General features: G+C 56.2%; 2 protein-coding genes across 2 annotated transcripts in view; both read left to right on the forward strand.

The window, feature by feature from the left end:
- Positions 1 to 2,184: 2,184 nt before the first annotated feature.
- On the forward strand, positions 2,185 to 5,114 carry LOC118603915. The gene is made up of 4 exons (XM_036223322.1): positions 2,185 to 2,206; positions 2,436 to 2,729; positions 3,382 to 3,578; positions 4,294 to 5,114. The coding sequence occupies exons 1-4, from the start codon at positions 2,185 to 2,187 to the stop codon at positions 4,450 to 4,452; spliced, it is 672 nt and encodes a 223-aa protein (XP_036079215.1). The 3' UTR covers positions 4,453 to 5,114.
- An 83-nt stretch (positions 5,115 to 5,197) lies between these two features.
- LOC107512978 (deleted in malignant brain tumors 1 protein) overlaps positions 5,198 to 16,693 on the forward strand; it is a 132,925-nt gene continuing 121,429 nt past the window's right edge. The window contains 5 exon segments of the mRNA XM_036223323.1: positions 5,198 to 6,045; positions 6,478 to 6,558; positions 10,116 to 10,439; positions 14,230 to 14,553; positions 15,202 to 15,252. Of these exon segments, the coding sequence (XP_036079216.1) occupies positions 5,985 to 6,045; positions 6,478 to 6,558; positions 10,116 to 10,439; positions 14,230 to 14,553; positions 15,202 to 15,252 (841 nt within the window). The 5' untranslated portion in view covers positions 5,198 to 5,984.

Here is a 16,693-nt window from a genome sequence, read left to right on the forward strand (position 1 = left end):
CTGGGCTCCCTGTCTCATGGTGGCTCCTGCCGCTGACGGCCAGTGGCTCAAACCAGAACTTGCCATTCTAGGCTCCTTGGGGCCCTCTGCCCCGACTCCCCTGACATCCGGTCGCTCCCGGCTTCCAGTCCTCACTTTAGTTGCCGTCATCTCTGAAATCTCCTTCCCCACCACCCCCGGCCCCTGCCGTGACCCGCACGGGGAAGCGAGTCTGGCTTGTGGGCTGTGCGCTCCCCGCACGTTGGCTCAGCGCAGGGTCCCCCGCGCTGAGCGGGCCTTGGAGTCACCCGAGGGCTTGTCGAAACACAGACGGCTGGGGCCACTCTGTTGCCTGAGAGTTTGCACTTCTAACAAGTTCGCAGGTGATGCCGTGATGGTGGTCCAGGGGCCACGCTGAGGACCAGTGGTCTGGTGTGTGGGATGCCCGGACGACCTTGATCTAGCTGTCCCCTGAGGTCTGGTCTAGTCCATCCAGAAGGAAGTGGGTGCCTGCTCAGTCAGAGCCCCGGGCAGCAATTAGGACACCCTCAGGTCCACCTGTTCCTGATGACCCCTTGTTCCACGGTGCTCCTGCCCTTTTTCTGGTCAATTCCTGCCTCTAGGTTGTTTTCCCGGGGGGCTAGGTGGACCCCCCCCCTCCCCTCCCCTCCCATGCAGACTCGAGGACAGGTCTGATCCCGCGGGCGTTTAATCCCATCTGGTTTAGCCGGCTGTCCAGGCTGTCATGCTCACGGTGCTGGGTTTGTTTTATGTTCGTACCTCAGCATCGTCTCCCGGTCGTGGGTGGAGGTGTTGCAGGCGGTGGGCACGAGGGACTGTCCTACAGCTCAGGACACCCTTTGTGTAGACACTGACCCATCATCAGCCCCTCTGGACTCCAAGACTTCGAAAGGGACTAGTGCCAGTTTCTAAATTTAGCAAAGAGACCACCAGAGCTGCCCTCCTGAAGCGACCTGAATTAAACATGGGTGATTCCGACACGAACCAAACTGGTCGTGGACCCAGTTCGCCCAGGCTCTGGTTTGGAGGTGGCCTGTCTAAGAGTGTCCCATGTCTCGTACATGCCAGTGGCCCCACCTGGGATTTGGGAGGGCAGTCATGACGACATTCAGAGGTGCCCAGAACAGTCCTTTATGCAGATACTTCGCAAGAAAGGACGACGACAGGCTCTGTTATCTTGATCAGTTTTTTTTGGACACCGTCCAGTTTCCTCGTTCTCGTTCTTTGCCTCTCAAGCAAACTATTGGTATATAATGTGGCCTCTCAGGCAGATTAACTCTGGAGCCAAAGTATACTCCTATTGTAAATGAATGAATTGACCACCTGGCTTACCAATTAGTATCTGGTGAGTGTAATTAGTATAACTGGATTTCCTCGAACCTGATCGCCCTGGGGTGGATTGAACTTGAAAAGGCTAACGCTCCACCACGCTGCCACCCCACAGGAGGCCCCCCCCATCCACCCCACGCTTTGGCATTGGACCTTCTCTCTGAGGGGTTTCCTGCTCAGTCACAATACCCCCTTGGGAGAGGCAGTGCTCTGGGCTTCACTAGCCTTATGTGCCTTAACAGGAAAGAGTTGTAAATAACTTCGGGGAGGATGGTGAATTCGGGGTAAGGGATATGGCTCCCGAGTGTCTGAGGGTGGGGAGGGAGGAGGTACGGAGGGGAGCAGAGAGGGACAGGGGAGCACAGTCCTTAGCATGCGTAGGACTTTGTGTGAAGCGCCCGGGTCCTCTTCTTCCGGATCTGCTCATACTCACTCAGTCGATTTCATGTGTAAATATTCTTGAGCACCTACTATGTGCTAAGCATCGTTCTAGGTCCTGAGGAGACGGCGATGAACAGAACAGATGCAAATCCCAGCCTCACAGAACTTGCGTTTTAGTGGGAGCAGACAGGCCAAAGAAGAAAGAAGGAAGATACAGGAGGCCAGATGGTGAGAAATGCTGCGAAGACTGGGAGCCGGGAGGGGCTGCTGAGGCTGGGGGGGGGGTGCTGGTCAGCAGGGGGTTGTACCTCAGGACGAGTCTGAGGAGGGGAGGGAGCGGCCCTGCAGCTCTCCAGGGGAAACGTCTTCCAGGCGGAGGAAAGAGCAGGTGCAAAGGCCCCAAGGCCGGGCCATCGCTGGAGGGGGCTCAGGGGGAGAGAGGCCATGGGGCGGGGTGTGGGGGTTGGATAAGCCATGGCCTGCGTCTTCAGCATTCGTCTGAGAAAGACGAGGGGAACGCAATCGGCTATTTGTCTTTCACGGGTCATTTGAGGGCCGCGTCTGTTGCCGGAGGATTCTGCAGTCGGATTGCGTCCTGCTGCGGAGCGGAGCAAGCCGTGGGGGCCGTCCTGCCCTCCGGCCTTCTGAGGGGAGGCGGTTCCCCCTCTGAACGCCGCCTGGGCACTGCCCGGCTCTGCGCGTCGCTTCCGCTCTCTGGACCTGAGCGTCCCCAGCTCAAGGACGCGTGTTGGCGACTCCGCTCAGGCTCCTCTTCACACCCGCCTTCGACAGCCAACAGCTCGGAGCACCTGCTCTCCTTCGGGCGCTGCCACCGCAGAGGGACGGCGGGCCGCGGCGAGACTCCGCTTTGCCCTCAAACGTGGCAGGGCCGGGCGGGGCGGGGTCCTTGCCGCCTGGCGGGAAAGCAGGCTCTCTGGCGCCATGCACATCGGTGGCATTGTGGTCCCGGAGGGTGGTGACGACGGCGGCAGTGACCGGCTGTTACGGCGTGCTGCTCGGTGAGGGCAAAGTCAGATGTCGGGCACCAGCTCGGCGCCTGAAGGGCACCATGGCCATGCAGATGCTTTTTCTGTACGTTTCCATAGCAGCTGGTATTCATACTTACCTGGGGCCCGGTGCCGGGAAGCGAACGGCGATGCCCGAGCACGCCGCGGCTCCCCAGCCCTTCCCGCTGAGGCTTCCGGTCCTCTTTCGGCCGCCTGGGCTCAGTGCCCCTGGTCTGTCCCAGGTGTCGGCGCTCACAGGCTCAGAGATCTGAGACTCCGTAGACCTCCCAGGGTGGCAGGCAGGGTGCTTGTCTGGGGAGAAGGAGCTCAAGCCACCTAAGTCGAGGGCAGTTGCCTGCCCGGGGCTCCAGCTCAGCATTGGGGCGGAGCCCCCGGCACCCCCAGGAGCCCGCTGGGCCTCAGGTTCCCTGTGCTGTAGGAGGAGGGGTCGGCTTCCCCAGGGAAGTCCCCGCTCTGCCCGCAGGCCGCCCTGGAGATGTGCTGGAGCCAGTGAGCAAGAAGATGGTGAGGACGCGAGGAGGACCACCCGGCGCCCCCCTACTGGGTTTCCGCTGAACTGTTTTTGCACTTTGGGGCTTCTTGTGAATTTCAATTTAAGAAAAGGTTCTACTGTTTTTTTTGTTTGTTTGTTTGTTTTTAAAAGCCACATGTGACCCCTGCAGGAGGTTTCCACCCAGTGGAGGCCAAGCCTCCAGGGCCGAGGTCAAGTGCTTCATTCTACCTTCCGGAGTTCGCAAGAACAGTGGTTATCAGAACCGCATTTGCCTGGGCAAGTTCCCTTGGAAATGGGGCCAGGGCCCAAGTCGTGGAGATTTAATGAGCTTCTCCTTCTTCCCGTTGGTGAGTAAGTGCAGCTCTGTGGCTCTAGCCGTCTCCTTAGACACGCTGTTGACACAGATGCTCTGGGCAGGGGAGGCCGGGCCGTCTGGGGGGGAGCAGATGTTGCTGCGGGAATGTGTCCCCTCAGAACTCTCTTTTCCAAACAAGCAGAGGACCTCTCTGAAGAGGGTCTTATAGACCTCAGCAAGGACCTTAGGATAGGAGGGGCTGCTGGGGCCGAGGGTGGTGGAAGGTGAGTCCTCCCCCCGTGGGTAAGATCTCCATCTCCTCCGGGCTCCACTGACGACACCCCTTTCCCCACGGGACGCATTCCCAGGTGGCTTTGACATGACATGTAGGTCCTCTCCACAAGCCCTTCTTGTCTTGAGATCTTCACCGCTAACCGCAGGGGCAGAGGACAGGGTCACCAAAATGACAAAAATGAGAAGTCACACCATGGGGACATCCTCCCCGAGTTCTCAGTGATCAGAGGCCCACAGAGGTGGGGGCCGGTGTTCCCGGTCCGAGCCCAGCTGTCGGCGGGGCTTGTTCCTCCGGGGGGGCTTCCCGCCCCCATTCTCGCACGGTCCTGGGAAGTCACTCCTTGCTCCTCACCTGGTCCTCACCGCTCTCGGTTGCCAGATGACTCCCGTGTACGTTTCGAGGCCCGGTTTAGGTTCACCGTCTCTGAGAAGCCGCCCCTGCCGTCTGAGTTAGATGCCTTTTCTGTGTTTAGATGCCCGCCCTGCTGGAACCGTCATCATGCAGGTTTGTCCTTGAGATCGGGCAGGGTGCTTCGGCGAGGGAAGGACACTTTTTATTCTCTTCCACCTCGCGGATATTTCGTATTCCTGCCCATACACCTCCGTGCTGCGCTCCAGCCAGACATCGCTAATCCATCGCTGCTCTCCTTCGGGTGACCCCGGACCCAGCTTCGTAATCGCCTTCAGCCCAGCTCTCCAGGAACCAACGGTAGCTCCCTGTAAGGGGAACCCAACGTGCCGTCTGGCTTAGGCAACCCTGGCAGATGTGTGTCCTTGCCTGTGTGTCACCTGGTTACTTACTAACTGTTGGACGGACAAGAGGAGAATTGAAAAAGCGAGGCTACCGTGTGGAAACGTGCCCATTCTCATCGAGGGGAGGAGAAGACTGTGGCACTAATAGGAAGAACTGTAGGATTGGAAAAAAAAAAAAAAAATCCGGGATCGAATGTATTTCATCTGGACGGAGCCAAACGCGATGCGCAGCCCAAAGTCCTGACGGGCGGCTGGTACGAGGCATGAGTCCACGGGCGTCCTTCTCGCATGAGGCACCAGCAGACTGTGGGGTAACAGCGCACAGCAAGGAAGCCAGGGTTCTGGGGGGACACGCTCCTGCGGCCACATCTGCTCCTTCCCAGACGGCCCAGCTTTCCCCTGCCCAGTGTCATAGCAAGGAAGTCAGCGGAGAGTTTCAGGGTCTCAGTTGGGGGAGATGACTCTGCTCATCCAGGCCAGGATAACGGAGACAAGTCCTGCAAAGCCACGTTCTTCTAACCAAGAGTAACCAGCCCCCATGACAGGCAAACTTCTTGGTAGATTGTGGCAGGGGGTGGGGGGGTTTCACCAGAGTCTGGCGACAAAGACTGGGGGTCACCAAGGGCAAAGCGATATCTAGATCACAAACCCAAGGAGAGGGATTATGGGAAGGTAGAAAAAGGTCAGGGCAGGTTGTCACGGCTGTGCCAAGCTCCAAGCATCATACGATGAGCGCCAAGAACAGGGATTAAAGCCTGCGACATGGTTGCAGGTGATTCAGTTTGGAGTCACGTGTTTCTTAGTTCCTCTGCTGTGGAATTTCTCTGAGATCCAGGAGATGGTGGCCCGGGCTAGTACGGGCCCCCCAGAGAGATGGACCCACCCCACATACTTTCCGCTCTCTGGTCACATCTGCACTATGCCACCCTCACTCCTCCAAGGCAAGGGGCCAATGAGAGAATGCCCTGCCAGGACAAATCATCCCGAAGAAATGCTTTTCCCCTTGGCAGCAGGCCCCATATTTGCTCAGAAGCCCACATCCTGCTCTGCCCCGAACCTTGGGGCCGACTTACCACAAGTTACTTCAGATTCTCCAAGATTAAATGGAAGCCTATAGGCAGGGAGCACTTGACAGTCTTTGAGGCTCCCCTAGAAGGAAGTTGGAACTGGTATCAGCAATGTTAAGTACGTTTGCAGTTGAGAAATAGCCAGATTGTTCATAGGACAATCAATCTCACACGCCTAAATTGTTCCCACAGATTAGCTGTTGACCGTTAACAAAGTCCCTTACTTCCTTTATATTGATTTATGGTCGCAATAGAAATATACTACCCCAGGGGACACGCCTCCTTTCATCTAGGAACATATAAATATCAAGGTATTCTAATTCAAAGTTAGAAGATCCAGCAAAATGGGGATCTTCAGGCTCATCCTTCAAACGTGTCTTTTATTGAGTCAAGTTCTATCTACAGGTATTATATATTTATTATATTTGTCCATTTCACTCCTGCAAATCTAAATGACAAATTATATTTACTTGTTTCTTGGTGCTAGACTCCATCTCGAGGGGAATTTTACATCAAAGAGGAGACAGTTCTTTGCTAGTATTTGTAACTGCAAGGATTTGGAAGGAATGGCTCTTTGTTTTTGTTGTTGTTGTTGTTTCTGGCTCAGAAATACAATGGTTATGGTTAGGAAAAGTCAATCTCGATGTTTTCAGTGAGTCACTGAGCTAAAGAAATGATCGATTCGTCTTAGAAAAACTCCCGAAGGAGAAGTGTATGTGTGCTATTAAGAGGTCCTAAAGTGTTGCCATAATTGCTTAAACACACAGTTTATGTACTATGAAAATGAGCGGAGAGGTCTGCTCCTGTAAATGCTCATTACGCGACTTCTTTCTGCAGGTGTGTCTGGCTTGATAATGAATATTTACCGAGAAAACCAGGACGAGAAGCTGAGCACAGATGAGCTCATTCAGATCCCCAGTTTGTGTCTGCCACTCACTGCTTTAGATGAATGATTTGAGGCTTAGCGACTCGGCGTATCTTTGTGTTAGAGTGTCAAGTGACAAATCGTACATAAAAGAGCCATGTGCGAATCGGTGCGACTGCTGAATCTCAGTGTCACTTACGGAGATATTAAGTGAACGGGACGACCAGCCGGCCTGCCTATTACCTCCCTGTCTGTCTGTCTGTCTGACTGTCTCTCTGTCTCCGTCTCTGTTTCCCTCCCTCACCTCTCTGGCATCTTTCATCTCTCTCTTGCCTCTTTCCCTTCCCTCCTTCACTTATTTATTCCTTTTTTTCCCCTCTTCTATCTCCCCTTTTTCTTTGATGTCCCCTTCGGCTATTTCATGAATTTCAGAAGATAGGACAAAAGTATCTTAATTTCCAGATAACTTCTGGAACGCTCACTTCCACCCCAGGCTTCTAGGGGAAAGCTCTGAGATCGAGCTTCATTGGGGAAATTGCCTTCATAAGAGCAGCACCCCAAAACCAAGCCGTCACGGCTCTGGTGATGGGGAGAAGCCCATGCTGTGTGACGTGTGTGTGTGGCATAGTGACGCCCGTGGGCCAGCTGACAGAGGATCCCCGCCTTCCCTTCTCGTCAGGAGGACCTCGGGGGCACCGGCTCTAGGCAGCTGGGGCTGGAGGTCGTGTTTCTATAAAAATGTTTGAAGATGGAAGGCCATGTTTTTAGCTCCGGCTTTCATCACTACAAAGTTAATCTCTGGATTGGCGCTGACCCTGGAAAGTGACATGGGATGTGTGTCAGCCCCTAAGGGACAGGGACAGAATTGCTCTGCCCTTATTAGCAAACGGCCTTAAGGCAGCAGTGCTCTGGGATCGGGGGCACCTGTGGCCTCACCAGCATGTTGTGTGCATGCGTGTGCGCTGGCACACACACGTGTGCACTTATGTGTCTGTGTTTGCACTTTAGAGGTGGGAATTAACCTTCTGCAGAGAGCCCTGTCCCAGGTACCCGGCCAGACAGCGTGCCTATATTCTCTTGTCTAAATCGGCTAAAACCCCAAACGTAGGTTTCATTATTTTCCCATTGCAGAAGATGAAACTAAGGCTCAGAAAGGTGCTGTGACTTGTCCAAGTAGCTGGTGAGCAGCTGGGCCAGGTTTCGAACCTGCAGGATCAGAATCTGCCGGCATCCGAGTGGCAGTTTTGGCCCCTTAATCCTCCTGTTCCTTGCAGAGAGCCTTGGAGAGGAACCGCGGCGGTCTGCTGGAGCCCCCAGGGGAGCTTTGTGCTGGGAGACGTGAGCAGCAAGGGGGCACTGTGCTCTGCTCTGGCCCGCACACAAACCCTTGAGAAAAAGTCAGCGAATCGGGTCCGTGCTGGGCTGGAGGGGCATGGAACCCCGCGGCTCCCCGCCAGGCCGTTGCTCTGCCATTTCCCGGCTCTGGGAACTCTGCAAGCCTCAGTTTACACGTTTGCAAAATGGGGTTGTGTTCCGACCTCGTAGGGCTGTACAGACATGAGGTCACCCTGTAGTGTCTGGCACACGGAGCGTACCTGGGAACCATGGACTGGCACTCTTCTGGGCAATCTTCTAATGTTTTATGCTGACATGACTTCGTCAGTGCAAGGGAGCATCTTGCATTGGACCCCGGAACAGAAAACCAAAAAACGGGAGAAACCCGAAAACAGCCCCGGAGTTTAGTTAACAGGAGTGCACCGGGCTTGGTTTGGTACTTGGGACAAATGTGCCGCGGTGGCATGCGACGTCGATGGCGCGAGGGAGCTTGGGCGGGGATGTGGGAGTCTCTGGATCCACTCTGCTGCTCCTCCGTAGATCATAAAGCGAGTCCTAAGTGTTTTTTCCACGTTACCTTCCCTCGGCCCCATTCCTTTAAGGCCGATATTTTGCAAAATGAGAAAGGGATCATTGCTTACTCATCCTTGGTCTCGGCACTTGCCTGTTACACAATTTATCAGGGGTTCCGGCAGGGATTAATGCCTGAAAGGGCAGGAGACGGTCTAGCGGAGGGGCTTTGAGGCCTTACGAGAATGTCTTCGGCACGGGCGGCGTATGGTGTGCGGGGGGGCCTCTTCCCCAGCCGCCGAGGGACAGCCGGGAGCGTCCTGCAGCTCGTCCCATTCTCATGAGGGTGTTTTGAAGGAGCAGTTTATTTGCAGTGTCTCTCCGTCCTCGGAGCCCATCAGAGCCACCTCTGTCTGCCGGGCTCACATCGGCCAGGACTTCCTGGTATAGTCCCAGGACACCCTGTGCCACCCCCTGGCAGATACGTTGTAGCCTGTATCAGGACTCCCTTTGCATGCCTGAATAATCTTCATGGATGGGTAGACCACCTTTTATATACTCATTCATCTGTTGATGGACTTTCGGGTCGTTTCTACTTTTTGGCTATTGTGAGTAGTACTACTGTACCTACTCGAGTATAATTTGTTTCTCTCTTAACAGCTCTTTTTGATTCTTTTGGGTGTATATTTCCGAGCAGAATGGCTGGGTCATGTGATGATTCTGTACTGAACTGATTGTGGAAATCGTGAACGGTTCATCAGAGGGACCGCAGCGTGTAGGATGCCAGCAGGAGCGGATGAGGGTCCTGATTTCTCTACACCCTCACCCACACCTGTGATGACGTGTCTTTTCCTTATGGTCACCCCAGCGGGTGTGAGGTGGCACCTCTCCCCGTGGTTTTCATTCGCGTCTCCCTAACGACTGATGACATCGGGCAGCTTTCGTGGGCTTGCCGCCCACGTGTGTCCGTTATTTGGAGAACAGGGTCCTCGTTATATAGATGCCAACTCCGAAGACCAGAGTCCCCAGAGTCAGTGCTGAACCCAGCTCACGGGCTCGTGGGAGCATAATCCTGGTGAGACTGAGAGGTCACTGAGCCTCGTCAATGAGTGTCACTGGCAAATGACCTTCCCCAACTCTATCATTTTTCTTGATTTCTGCTGCTGACAGCATGCACAGCTAAGTGCCAGAGACAGTCAACCCTGATACCCTCGTGGTATTCAGTGGGCTTGTTATTTGTAAAGATTCCGGCAAACTTTGGGTTTGATGGTGACATGATTAGGGGCTCAGTGGAAACGGAGCCTTCAGAACACGCCTCAGGCCGAGTGGGCTGGGGCTCCCATGTATGGGTGAGTCAGCTGAAGCCGGAGTGTCCACAGCCCCAGCGCTGGGGCTGCGTGGTGGGGGCCGGGCCGCTGTGTGCTGGTAACCGCTGCCGGTGGCCAGGCCGATCCCAGGGGCCACTGTGATGCAGGCTGCGGCTCCCCTTCTTGGCGCCTCCATCCCAAGTCCAAGCTCAGGAGATGGGTTGCTAGGCATTGTGGGAAACCAATAAGAAGGCACACAAAGCTCCGCCCACATCCCAGGGTGCTTTAAGGAAGCTTTGAGGGAAAGAAATGATGGACAGGCTTCCTTGAGTCCTCTTGCTGGGGAACATGAACCCCAACCCAGAAGTGTCATTCCTGTAGGAACTGTGAATCTGACGCAACTCAGGACTTCTCTATTCAGAACAGAAGAGAGATGGAATTTTCATGTCTGTTTTTAGGATCCAGTTCCAGTTTGTCCCTGAGACTGGTGAACGGTGCTGACCGGTGTCAGGGCCGGGTGGAGGTCCTGTACCAAGGCTCCTGGGGCACCGTGTGTGACGACTTATGGGACATCAATGATGCCAACGTGGTGTGCAGGCAGCTGGGCTGTGGCGGGGCCCGGGCGGCCCCAGGAAGTGCATGGTTTGGTCAGGGCTCAGGGTCCATTCTCCTGGACGACGTGCGCTGCTCAGGACGCGAGTCCTACCTGTGGAAATGCCCGCACGGAGGCTGGAAGTCACACAACTGCAACCACAGGGAGGACGCCGGCGTCATCTGCACAGGTGGGCCCCAACGATATCCCGTTTTTTGATTCCTTGGGTAGGTTTTCTCACGATGTTGTTTGTGCAAATTTTTGTTCCATCCCAAAGCCTTTTTCATTCTCTCGTTTTTTTGACCTTTCTTTAGCTCTCAGCGTAGAGCAGTATTAGTTTCTTTTCATGCTTGGTTTGGAGATGGTGAATTAGGGCTCCGGTCAAAACTGAAATGAAGACCCGAGACGCTGCCCTCTGCCGCAGCAGGGCAAGGCGGGCGCCGTAGAGGGGGCTTTGCGGAGGTCTCCGAGCCAAGGCGCACGGCCTGGTATTACAGCTCTTTCATGGGTTCCTTTCGATTCTCACGTCCAGAGTCCGTTACTGCAACTCTCTGCAGAGAACCTCGTGACCTCTGTGCACCAGGTCTGCTATGTGAAGCAGCAAGGAAGGACCGCCAAGCGGGGTCCCTCGACTGCCTGCGATGGGCCTGAACATCACACGTGGGGCTTTGTCCTGGAGCTGGGCTCCTCAGTCTTGCTGCTTGAGCGAAATGCTGCAAGTTCCCAGATAGAAGGCTGGCCTCGAGTCACTCTGTCTCTACATCTGGACACAGGGCTGGTCCCCACCTGGACGGTGGAAGTCCTGGGTGGGGTCTCCATGGCGTCTGATGAGGAGCATCTTTCCAGGGGCTGGATCTCAAATGCCTCTGTGTCTCAGTGCCAGGGACAAGCTTGACTGAATGTCTGATAGGCTCAGGGTTCTTCCACCTCTGCTTCTCGTGTGTGGTCTTCTGTGCTGTGTGTCTGATCTGACCTCTCTGTCACACCTGCCGGGTCCCAGTCCAGGGGCCCGGTGAGTCCTCCCACCTCTGACGCCTGCATGTCTCCTCGCTCCCTGCTCAGCTCCACAGCCCCCCGCCAGTAGCTCCAGAGAGGGACTGGGAGTGTTCTGCCTTCCAGTTTCTTCCCTAATCCCCCTACAGCAGGGGGTGGTTCTGGTGGCGCCCACAACACATGGACCTCCAGTCCCGCTCAGGGGAAGAAGAGCATTCGGTCCGGTCCTGCATTTTCACCTACTGCTTTGGTGAAGGAGGAGGCTCTGCCCTGGGGCCATGTGTGCTGCTTTGTCTGTGTGACCTTAGAACAGAGATTTTTCATTGTGTCTCCTCTAGGCAGGGCCTAAGGGATGCTTTTAACAAAGACAGTTTTACAGAGAAGCCTGGTCATCGTTTTGCAGATGGCAGAACATCATGACCGTTACTGTTAACATTTGGGCATGAATTGGGCTAATTGTGGGCTCTCAGAAAAGGCCTCATTCTCCCCAAGCCTCCTCAGACCGCACCGTCCCTGACCACTGCCAGGGTGCCTAGACCCAACCCTGATGCGATTTCCTGCTTTCTAAACCTGAGGTGTTTTCTCTCCAGTTTAGGGGCACACAGCACGTCCTTCCTGTGGTAAGCATCCTTTGGACCCGGCCAAAGCACCAGTGTCAGCGCGGTAGTCAGCAGGCCCGCCGAAGGTCTTTAATCCTGGGTTAAACCTCCACGCTCATCACCTCGTCCGATGGGGAGGGTTCCCGGTATCCTCGGCTTCCCTTCGCCTACCAGTTAGGGGATGTTACAGTCAGGACGATTTGTGTGCGAGGGACAGGAACCCAACTCAAACTCTCTTAAGCTAGACGAGAACTCCACGGTTCACAGATTGAAAGCATTCAGGGTAGGTCTAGCTTGGGGTATGGCTGGATCCGGAAGTTTCAGTCTGCTCTTTGCTGATCTCTGCTTCCTCGTGTGTGCACGGGCTTCACGATCAGCTTGCTCTCTGCACATGGTTGGGGGGGGGGCGGTTGGCGTTACAGGCCAAGTCTATGTTCCACCACGAGAAAGACCATGTGTTCGGCGTCTCCGGCTGACGAGCCCTGGGAAGACTCGGAGCGGCTCGCTTGACAAGAGCTGCCGTCTCCCTAACCACCTCCCTGTGCGCTGATGGCCTAGTCTCATGCCCATGCTCATATTTGCCAAGGAACAGGGAGAGGACGCGGCACGAGCCCTCCCGGGACCTCATGGGATGTGGTTTCGGTCGTTGTCTTTTAATAGGAAGGAGGGTTTCTATTTTCATACAAATCAAGGTAGGGGGTTGAAAAACAGAACGCACTCTCGATGGGAGCGTGTCCTCCTCCGGTCCTCTCTGCCGGATGCTGGTTGTCCCCCCACCAGCCCCTGCTCAGGGGCAGGGACTTCCCTCTCCCTGGAGTGTCAGGCCACCTCGTGCTCTGCTCTCGAGCCGGCCTCTGGCTTGGGGTCAGTGTCTGAGTCATGCCTGTGCAGGGTCCGCAGGAACTCAGAGCCCCCGGAGCCGTGCAGCCTGGTCCTGCTCCTTTCTCGGGCACAGCAGGGGTCACTGCTCATTGTTGCTACAGCCCTGGAGTTAGACGGGGATCCCGGACGAGCGTCAGGACTTGGGGAAACGGCCCACTAGTTTAGCTCGTCCATCCTCTGGTCTTTGGGCTTTCCACGACCGTAAAATTTACAGGTTAAAGTAAAGTTCATGCACGTTGTAACCTGTATCAGGACTACTTTGCATGCCCGAATAATCTTCATGGATGGGTAGACTACCTTTTATATACTCATTCATCTGATGGACGTTTGGGTCATTTCTACCTTTCGGCTATTGTGAGTAGTATTACTGCACATACTTGTGTATAATTTGATTATTTCTTAACAGCCGTTTTTGATTCTCTTTGGTGTATATTTCCGAGTGGAATTGCTGGGTCACGTGATGATTCTGTACTGAACTGATTGTGGAAATCGTGAACGGTTCATCAGAGGGACCGCAGCGTGTAGGATGCCAGCGGCAGCGGATGAGGGTCCTGATTTCTCTACACCCTCACCCACACCTGTGATGACGTGTCTTTTCCTTATGGTCACCCCAGCGGGTGTGAGGTGGCACCTCTCCCCGTGGTTTTCATTCGCGTCTCCCTAACGACTGATGACATCGGGCAGCTTTCGTGGGCTTGCCGCCCACGTGTGTCCGTTATTTGGAGAACAGGGTCCTCGTTATATAGATGCTGACTCTGAAGACCAGAGTCCCCAGGGTCAGTGCTGAGCCCAGCTCACGGGCTCGTGGGAGCATAATCCTGGTGAGACTGAGAGGTCACTGAGCCTCGTCAATGAGTGTCACTGGCAAATGACCTTCCCCAACTATACCATTTTTCTTGATTTCTACCGCTGACAGCATGCACGGCTAAGTGCCAGAGACAATCAACCCTGGTACCCTCGTGGTATTCAGTGGGTTTGTGGTCGTAAAGATTCCGGCAAACTTTGGGTTTGATGGTGACATGATTAGGGGCTCAGTGGAAACGGAGCCTTCAGAACACGCCTCAGGCCGAGTGGGCTGGGGCTCCCATGTATGGGTGAGTCAGCTGAAGCCGGAGTGTCCACAGTCCCAGCGCTGGGGCTGCGTGGTGGGGGCCGGGCTGCCGTGTGCTGGTAACCGCTGCCGGTGGCCAGGCTGATCCCAGGGGCCACTGTGATGCAGGCTGCGGCTCCCCTTCTTGGCCCCTGCATCCCAAGTCCAAATTCAGGAGATGGGTTGCTGGGCATTGTGGGAGACCAATTAGATGCACACAAAGCTCTGCCCACATCCCAGGGTGCTTTAGAGCAGCCTTGAGGGAAAGAAATGATGGACAGGCTTCCTTGAGTCCTACTGCTGGGGAACATGAACCCTAACCCAGAAGTGTCATTCCTATAGGAATTGTGAATCTACTGAACTCAGGGACTCTTTATTCAGGACAGAGAGACATTGAATTTTCATATTTTTTTAAGGATCCATTTACAGTTTTTCCCTGAGGCTGGTGAACGGTGCTGACCGGTGTCAGGGCCGGGTGGAGGTCCTGTTCCAAGGCTCCTGGGGCACCGTGTGTGATGATGATTGGGACACCAACGACGCCAACGTGGTGTGCAGGCAGCTGGGCTGTGGCGGGGCCCGGGCAGCCCTAGGAGGTGCACGGTTTGGTCAGGGCTCAGGGCCGATTGTCCTGGACGACGTGCGCTGCTCAGGGTATGAGTCCTACCTGTGGAGCTGCCCGCACAGAGGCTGGAAGTCACACAACTGCAACCACGGGGAAGATGCCGGCGTCATCTGCACAGGTGGGCCACCAGGATGGCCGGGCCCCTTTTTGACATCGTAGGACATAGTGCCACTGTCCCCGGAGTGGGGCCGTAGGCCTGATCAGCAGCTCCATGAGCCAGGAACGAGGCGCAGTCTTAGTCCGCACTGACCTAATTTTGTGGGGGGGGTGGACGTTGTAGCCCTCACCTTCTCCTGCCTGGATATCGGACTAGGGGAAAACTGTGCCGACCTCCCTGCTTACGAGCCCCTGAGATGCTGCACGGTCACATGGGCACTGGAGTGGCGAAGACAGTGTCCCGGGCTTGAGGTCCCCTCAGCATGTGATGGGGCGGAGGTACCACCATCACGGCCCCTGACACCTTCCGTCCAAGCGATGGGGTCAGGGCGAAGCCCTAACCTGCCAGGGGGTGAGAGGCCAGCGAGGGAGGCAGAACAGGTTTCTAGCAGCGACACAAACGTGCCAGGCGTGGAGGTGAGCGGGAGCAGGTGCCGTCCTGCAGGGCGTTGCTCCCAGACACCCTCGCTGAGCCGGGCCTGGAGCAGGACACACAGGTCGTGAGCGGCAGGGCGCACATGTGGGATCGTCACGGTGCCCGCCAATGTTGTCATTGGGGACTCCTTTCGCTGATGCGTAACGCTGGCTTTCTTTCTCGTGCTACTTGTAGGATCCTGGGCCACCACATCCACACCTGAGGCGACACCATCAGGGACAACAGGTGGGTAATTTGATCCGGGACCCGGGAGCTGTTTCTGCTTCTGAGAACGCGCAATGTTCCAGCGTGTGATCAGGGAGCTCTGGGGCTGTCCTTCCTTGTCCTGCGCCCTGGGCTAGGGGTCAGAGGAAGGGTCTCTGAAGACAGGTGAGCATCACACATAGAGGGCTGTGACCTCCCTGTGACGGGACCCTGGGCATGGGCTAAGCAGGGATCCTTGTCCACTGCTTGGGACGATTCCTGTAACCAGGCACGTCCTGCTGGGACCTCGCTCCTGTCTCAGACCAGTGCACCAGCCTGAGAACAGGATGTAAGAGTGTCTGTCGTGTAGCTGTCTGGCCACGTCCCCGTCCCCTCCTGGAGCTCAACCAGAGCCCACAGGACGAAGCGGGGGTCACTGAGCCACACTAGCGGGGACGGTGGCGGCCTGGCCTGGAGCTGTGGGCTGCAGCCTGGCTGTGCCTCGTGTTGGGGGGCGGCTGTCCTGCTCACCTCCCCCAGGGTCACAGGTGCTTCCCGACACTGCAGCATCCTCAGACCTGGACAGCAGGGACGTGTGAGGTCCTTTTCCTGAGATGACGATTGACCTGTGGGCATGGCCACGGCTGGCTTCCTGGCCAGGGCATCGTGGCCGTGAGGCAGGGTCCTTGGCCCGGAACAGGCCTCTGGTCTGTGAGCCCAAGACAGACAGGCAGGAGGGGTCATTATGCCTCTTCAAGATGCCGGAACAGAATCACGAGTGGCCCCGAGACTGGTGAACAGTGTTGAGCGGTGTCAGGGTGGGCTGAGGTCCGGTACCGAGGGTCCTGGTACCGTGTGTGACGACGTGTCCGACAGCAGTGACGCCAACGTGGTGTGCGGGCAGCTGGGCAGTGGCGGGGCCAGGTCGGCCCTAGGAAGTGTGGGGTTTGGTCAGGGCTCAGGCCCGATTTACCTGGGCGACGTGCGCTGCTCAGGGCACGAGCTCCACCTGTAGAGGTCGCCTCACGGAGGCTGGTGCAGCTGCAACCACGGGAGGAGCCAGCGTCATCTGCCCAGGTGGACCACCAGGATGGCAGGGCCCCCGACTGGGGGCATAGTGCTGAGAACAGACCCGCTCCCACTCTGAGAACCTCGGTTAATTGGAGGTCACTCCGGGGCTGCTGGCCCCAAGCCCCATGTCACGTGCTCTAGTTGACAGCACAGCCCGGGTTAGCCCATGTCCCCGGGACGGTCCGGCAGTTGCTCCAGCTTGTCTGGGAGGGGACGGTGGCCCCTGTTTTCACATACGCGTTCAGCTCCCTGACAGCAGTGGGGGGATTTTTCCTGGGCCTCAGTAATGTGAGCTCAGCTGCTCCCTTGAGTCCCCGGGGGAACCCCCAGGGCGCAGCGTCATCTCAGGGGTGCGTGGCTGGGGTGATCCGCACCGCCCTCTGTGGTGACTGCGTGGCCTGGAAGGAAAGGG

The sequence above is a fragment of the Rousettus aegyptiacus genome, unplaced genomic scaffold (assembly GCF_014176215.1).
Source record: "Rousettus aegyptiacus isolate mRouAeg1 unplaced genomic scaffold, mRouAeg1.p scaffold_m13_p_6, whole genome shotgun sequence".
In the NCBI taxonomy this organism is placed as follows: domain Eukaryota; kingdom Metazoa; phylum Chordata; class Mammalia; order Chiroptera; family Pteropodidae; genus Rousettus; species Rousettus aegyptiacus.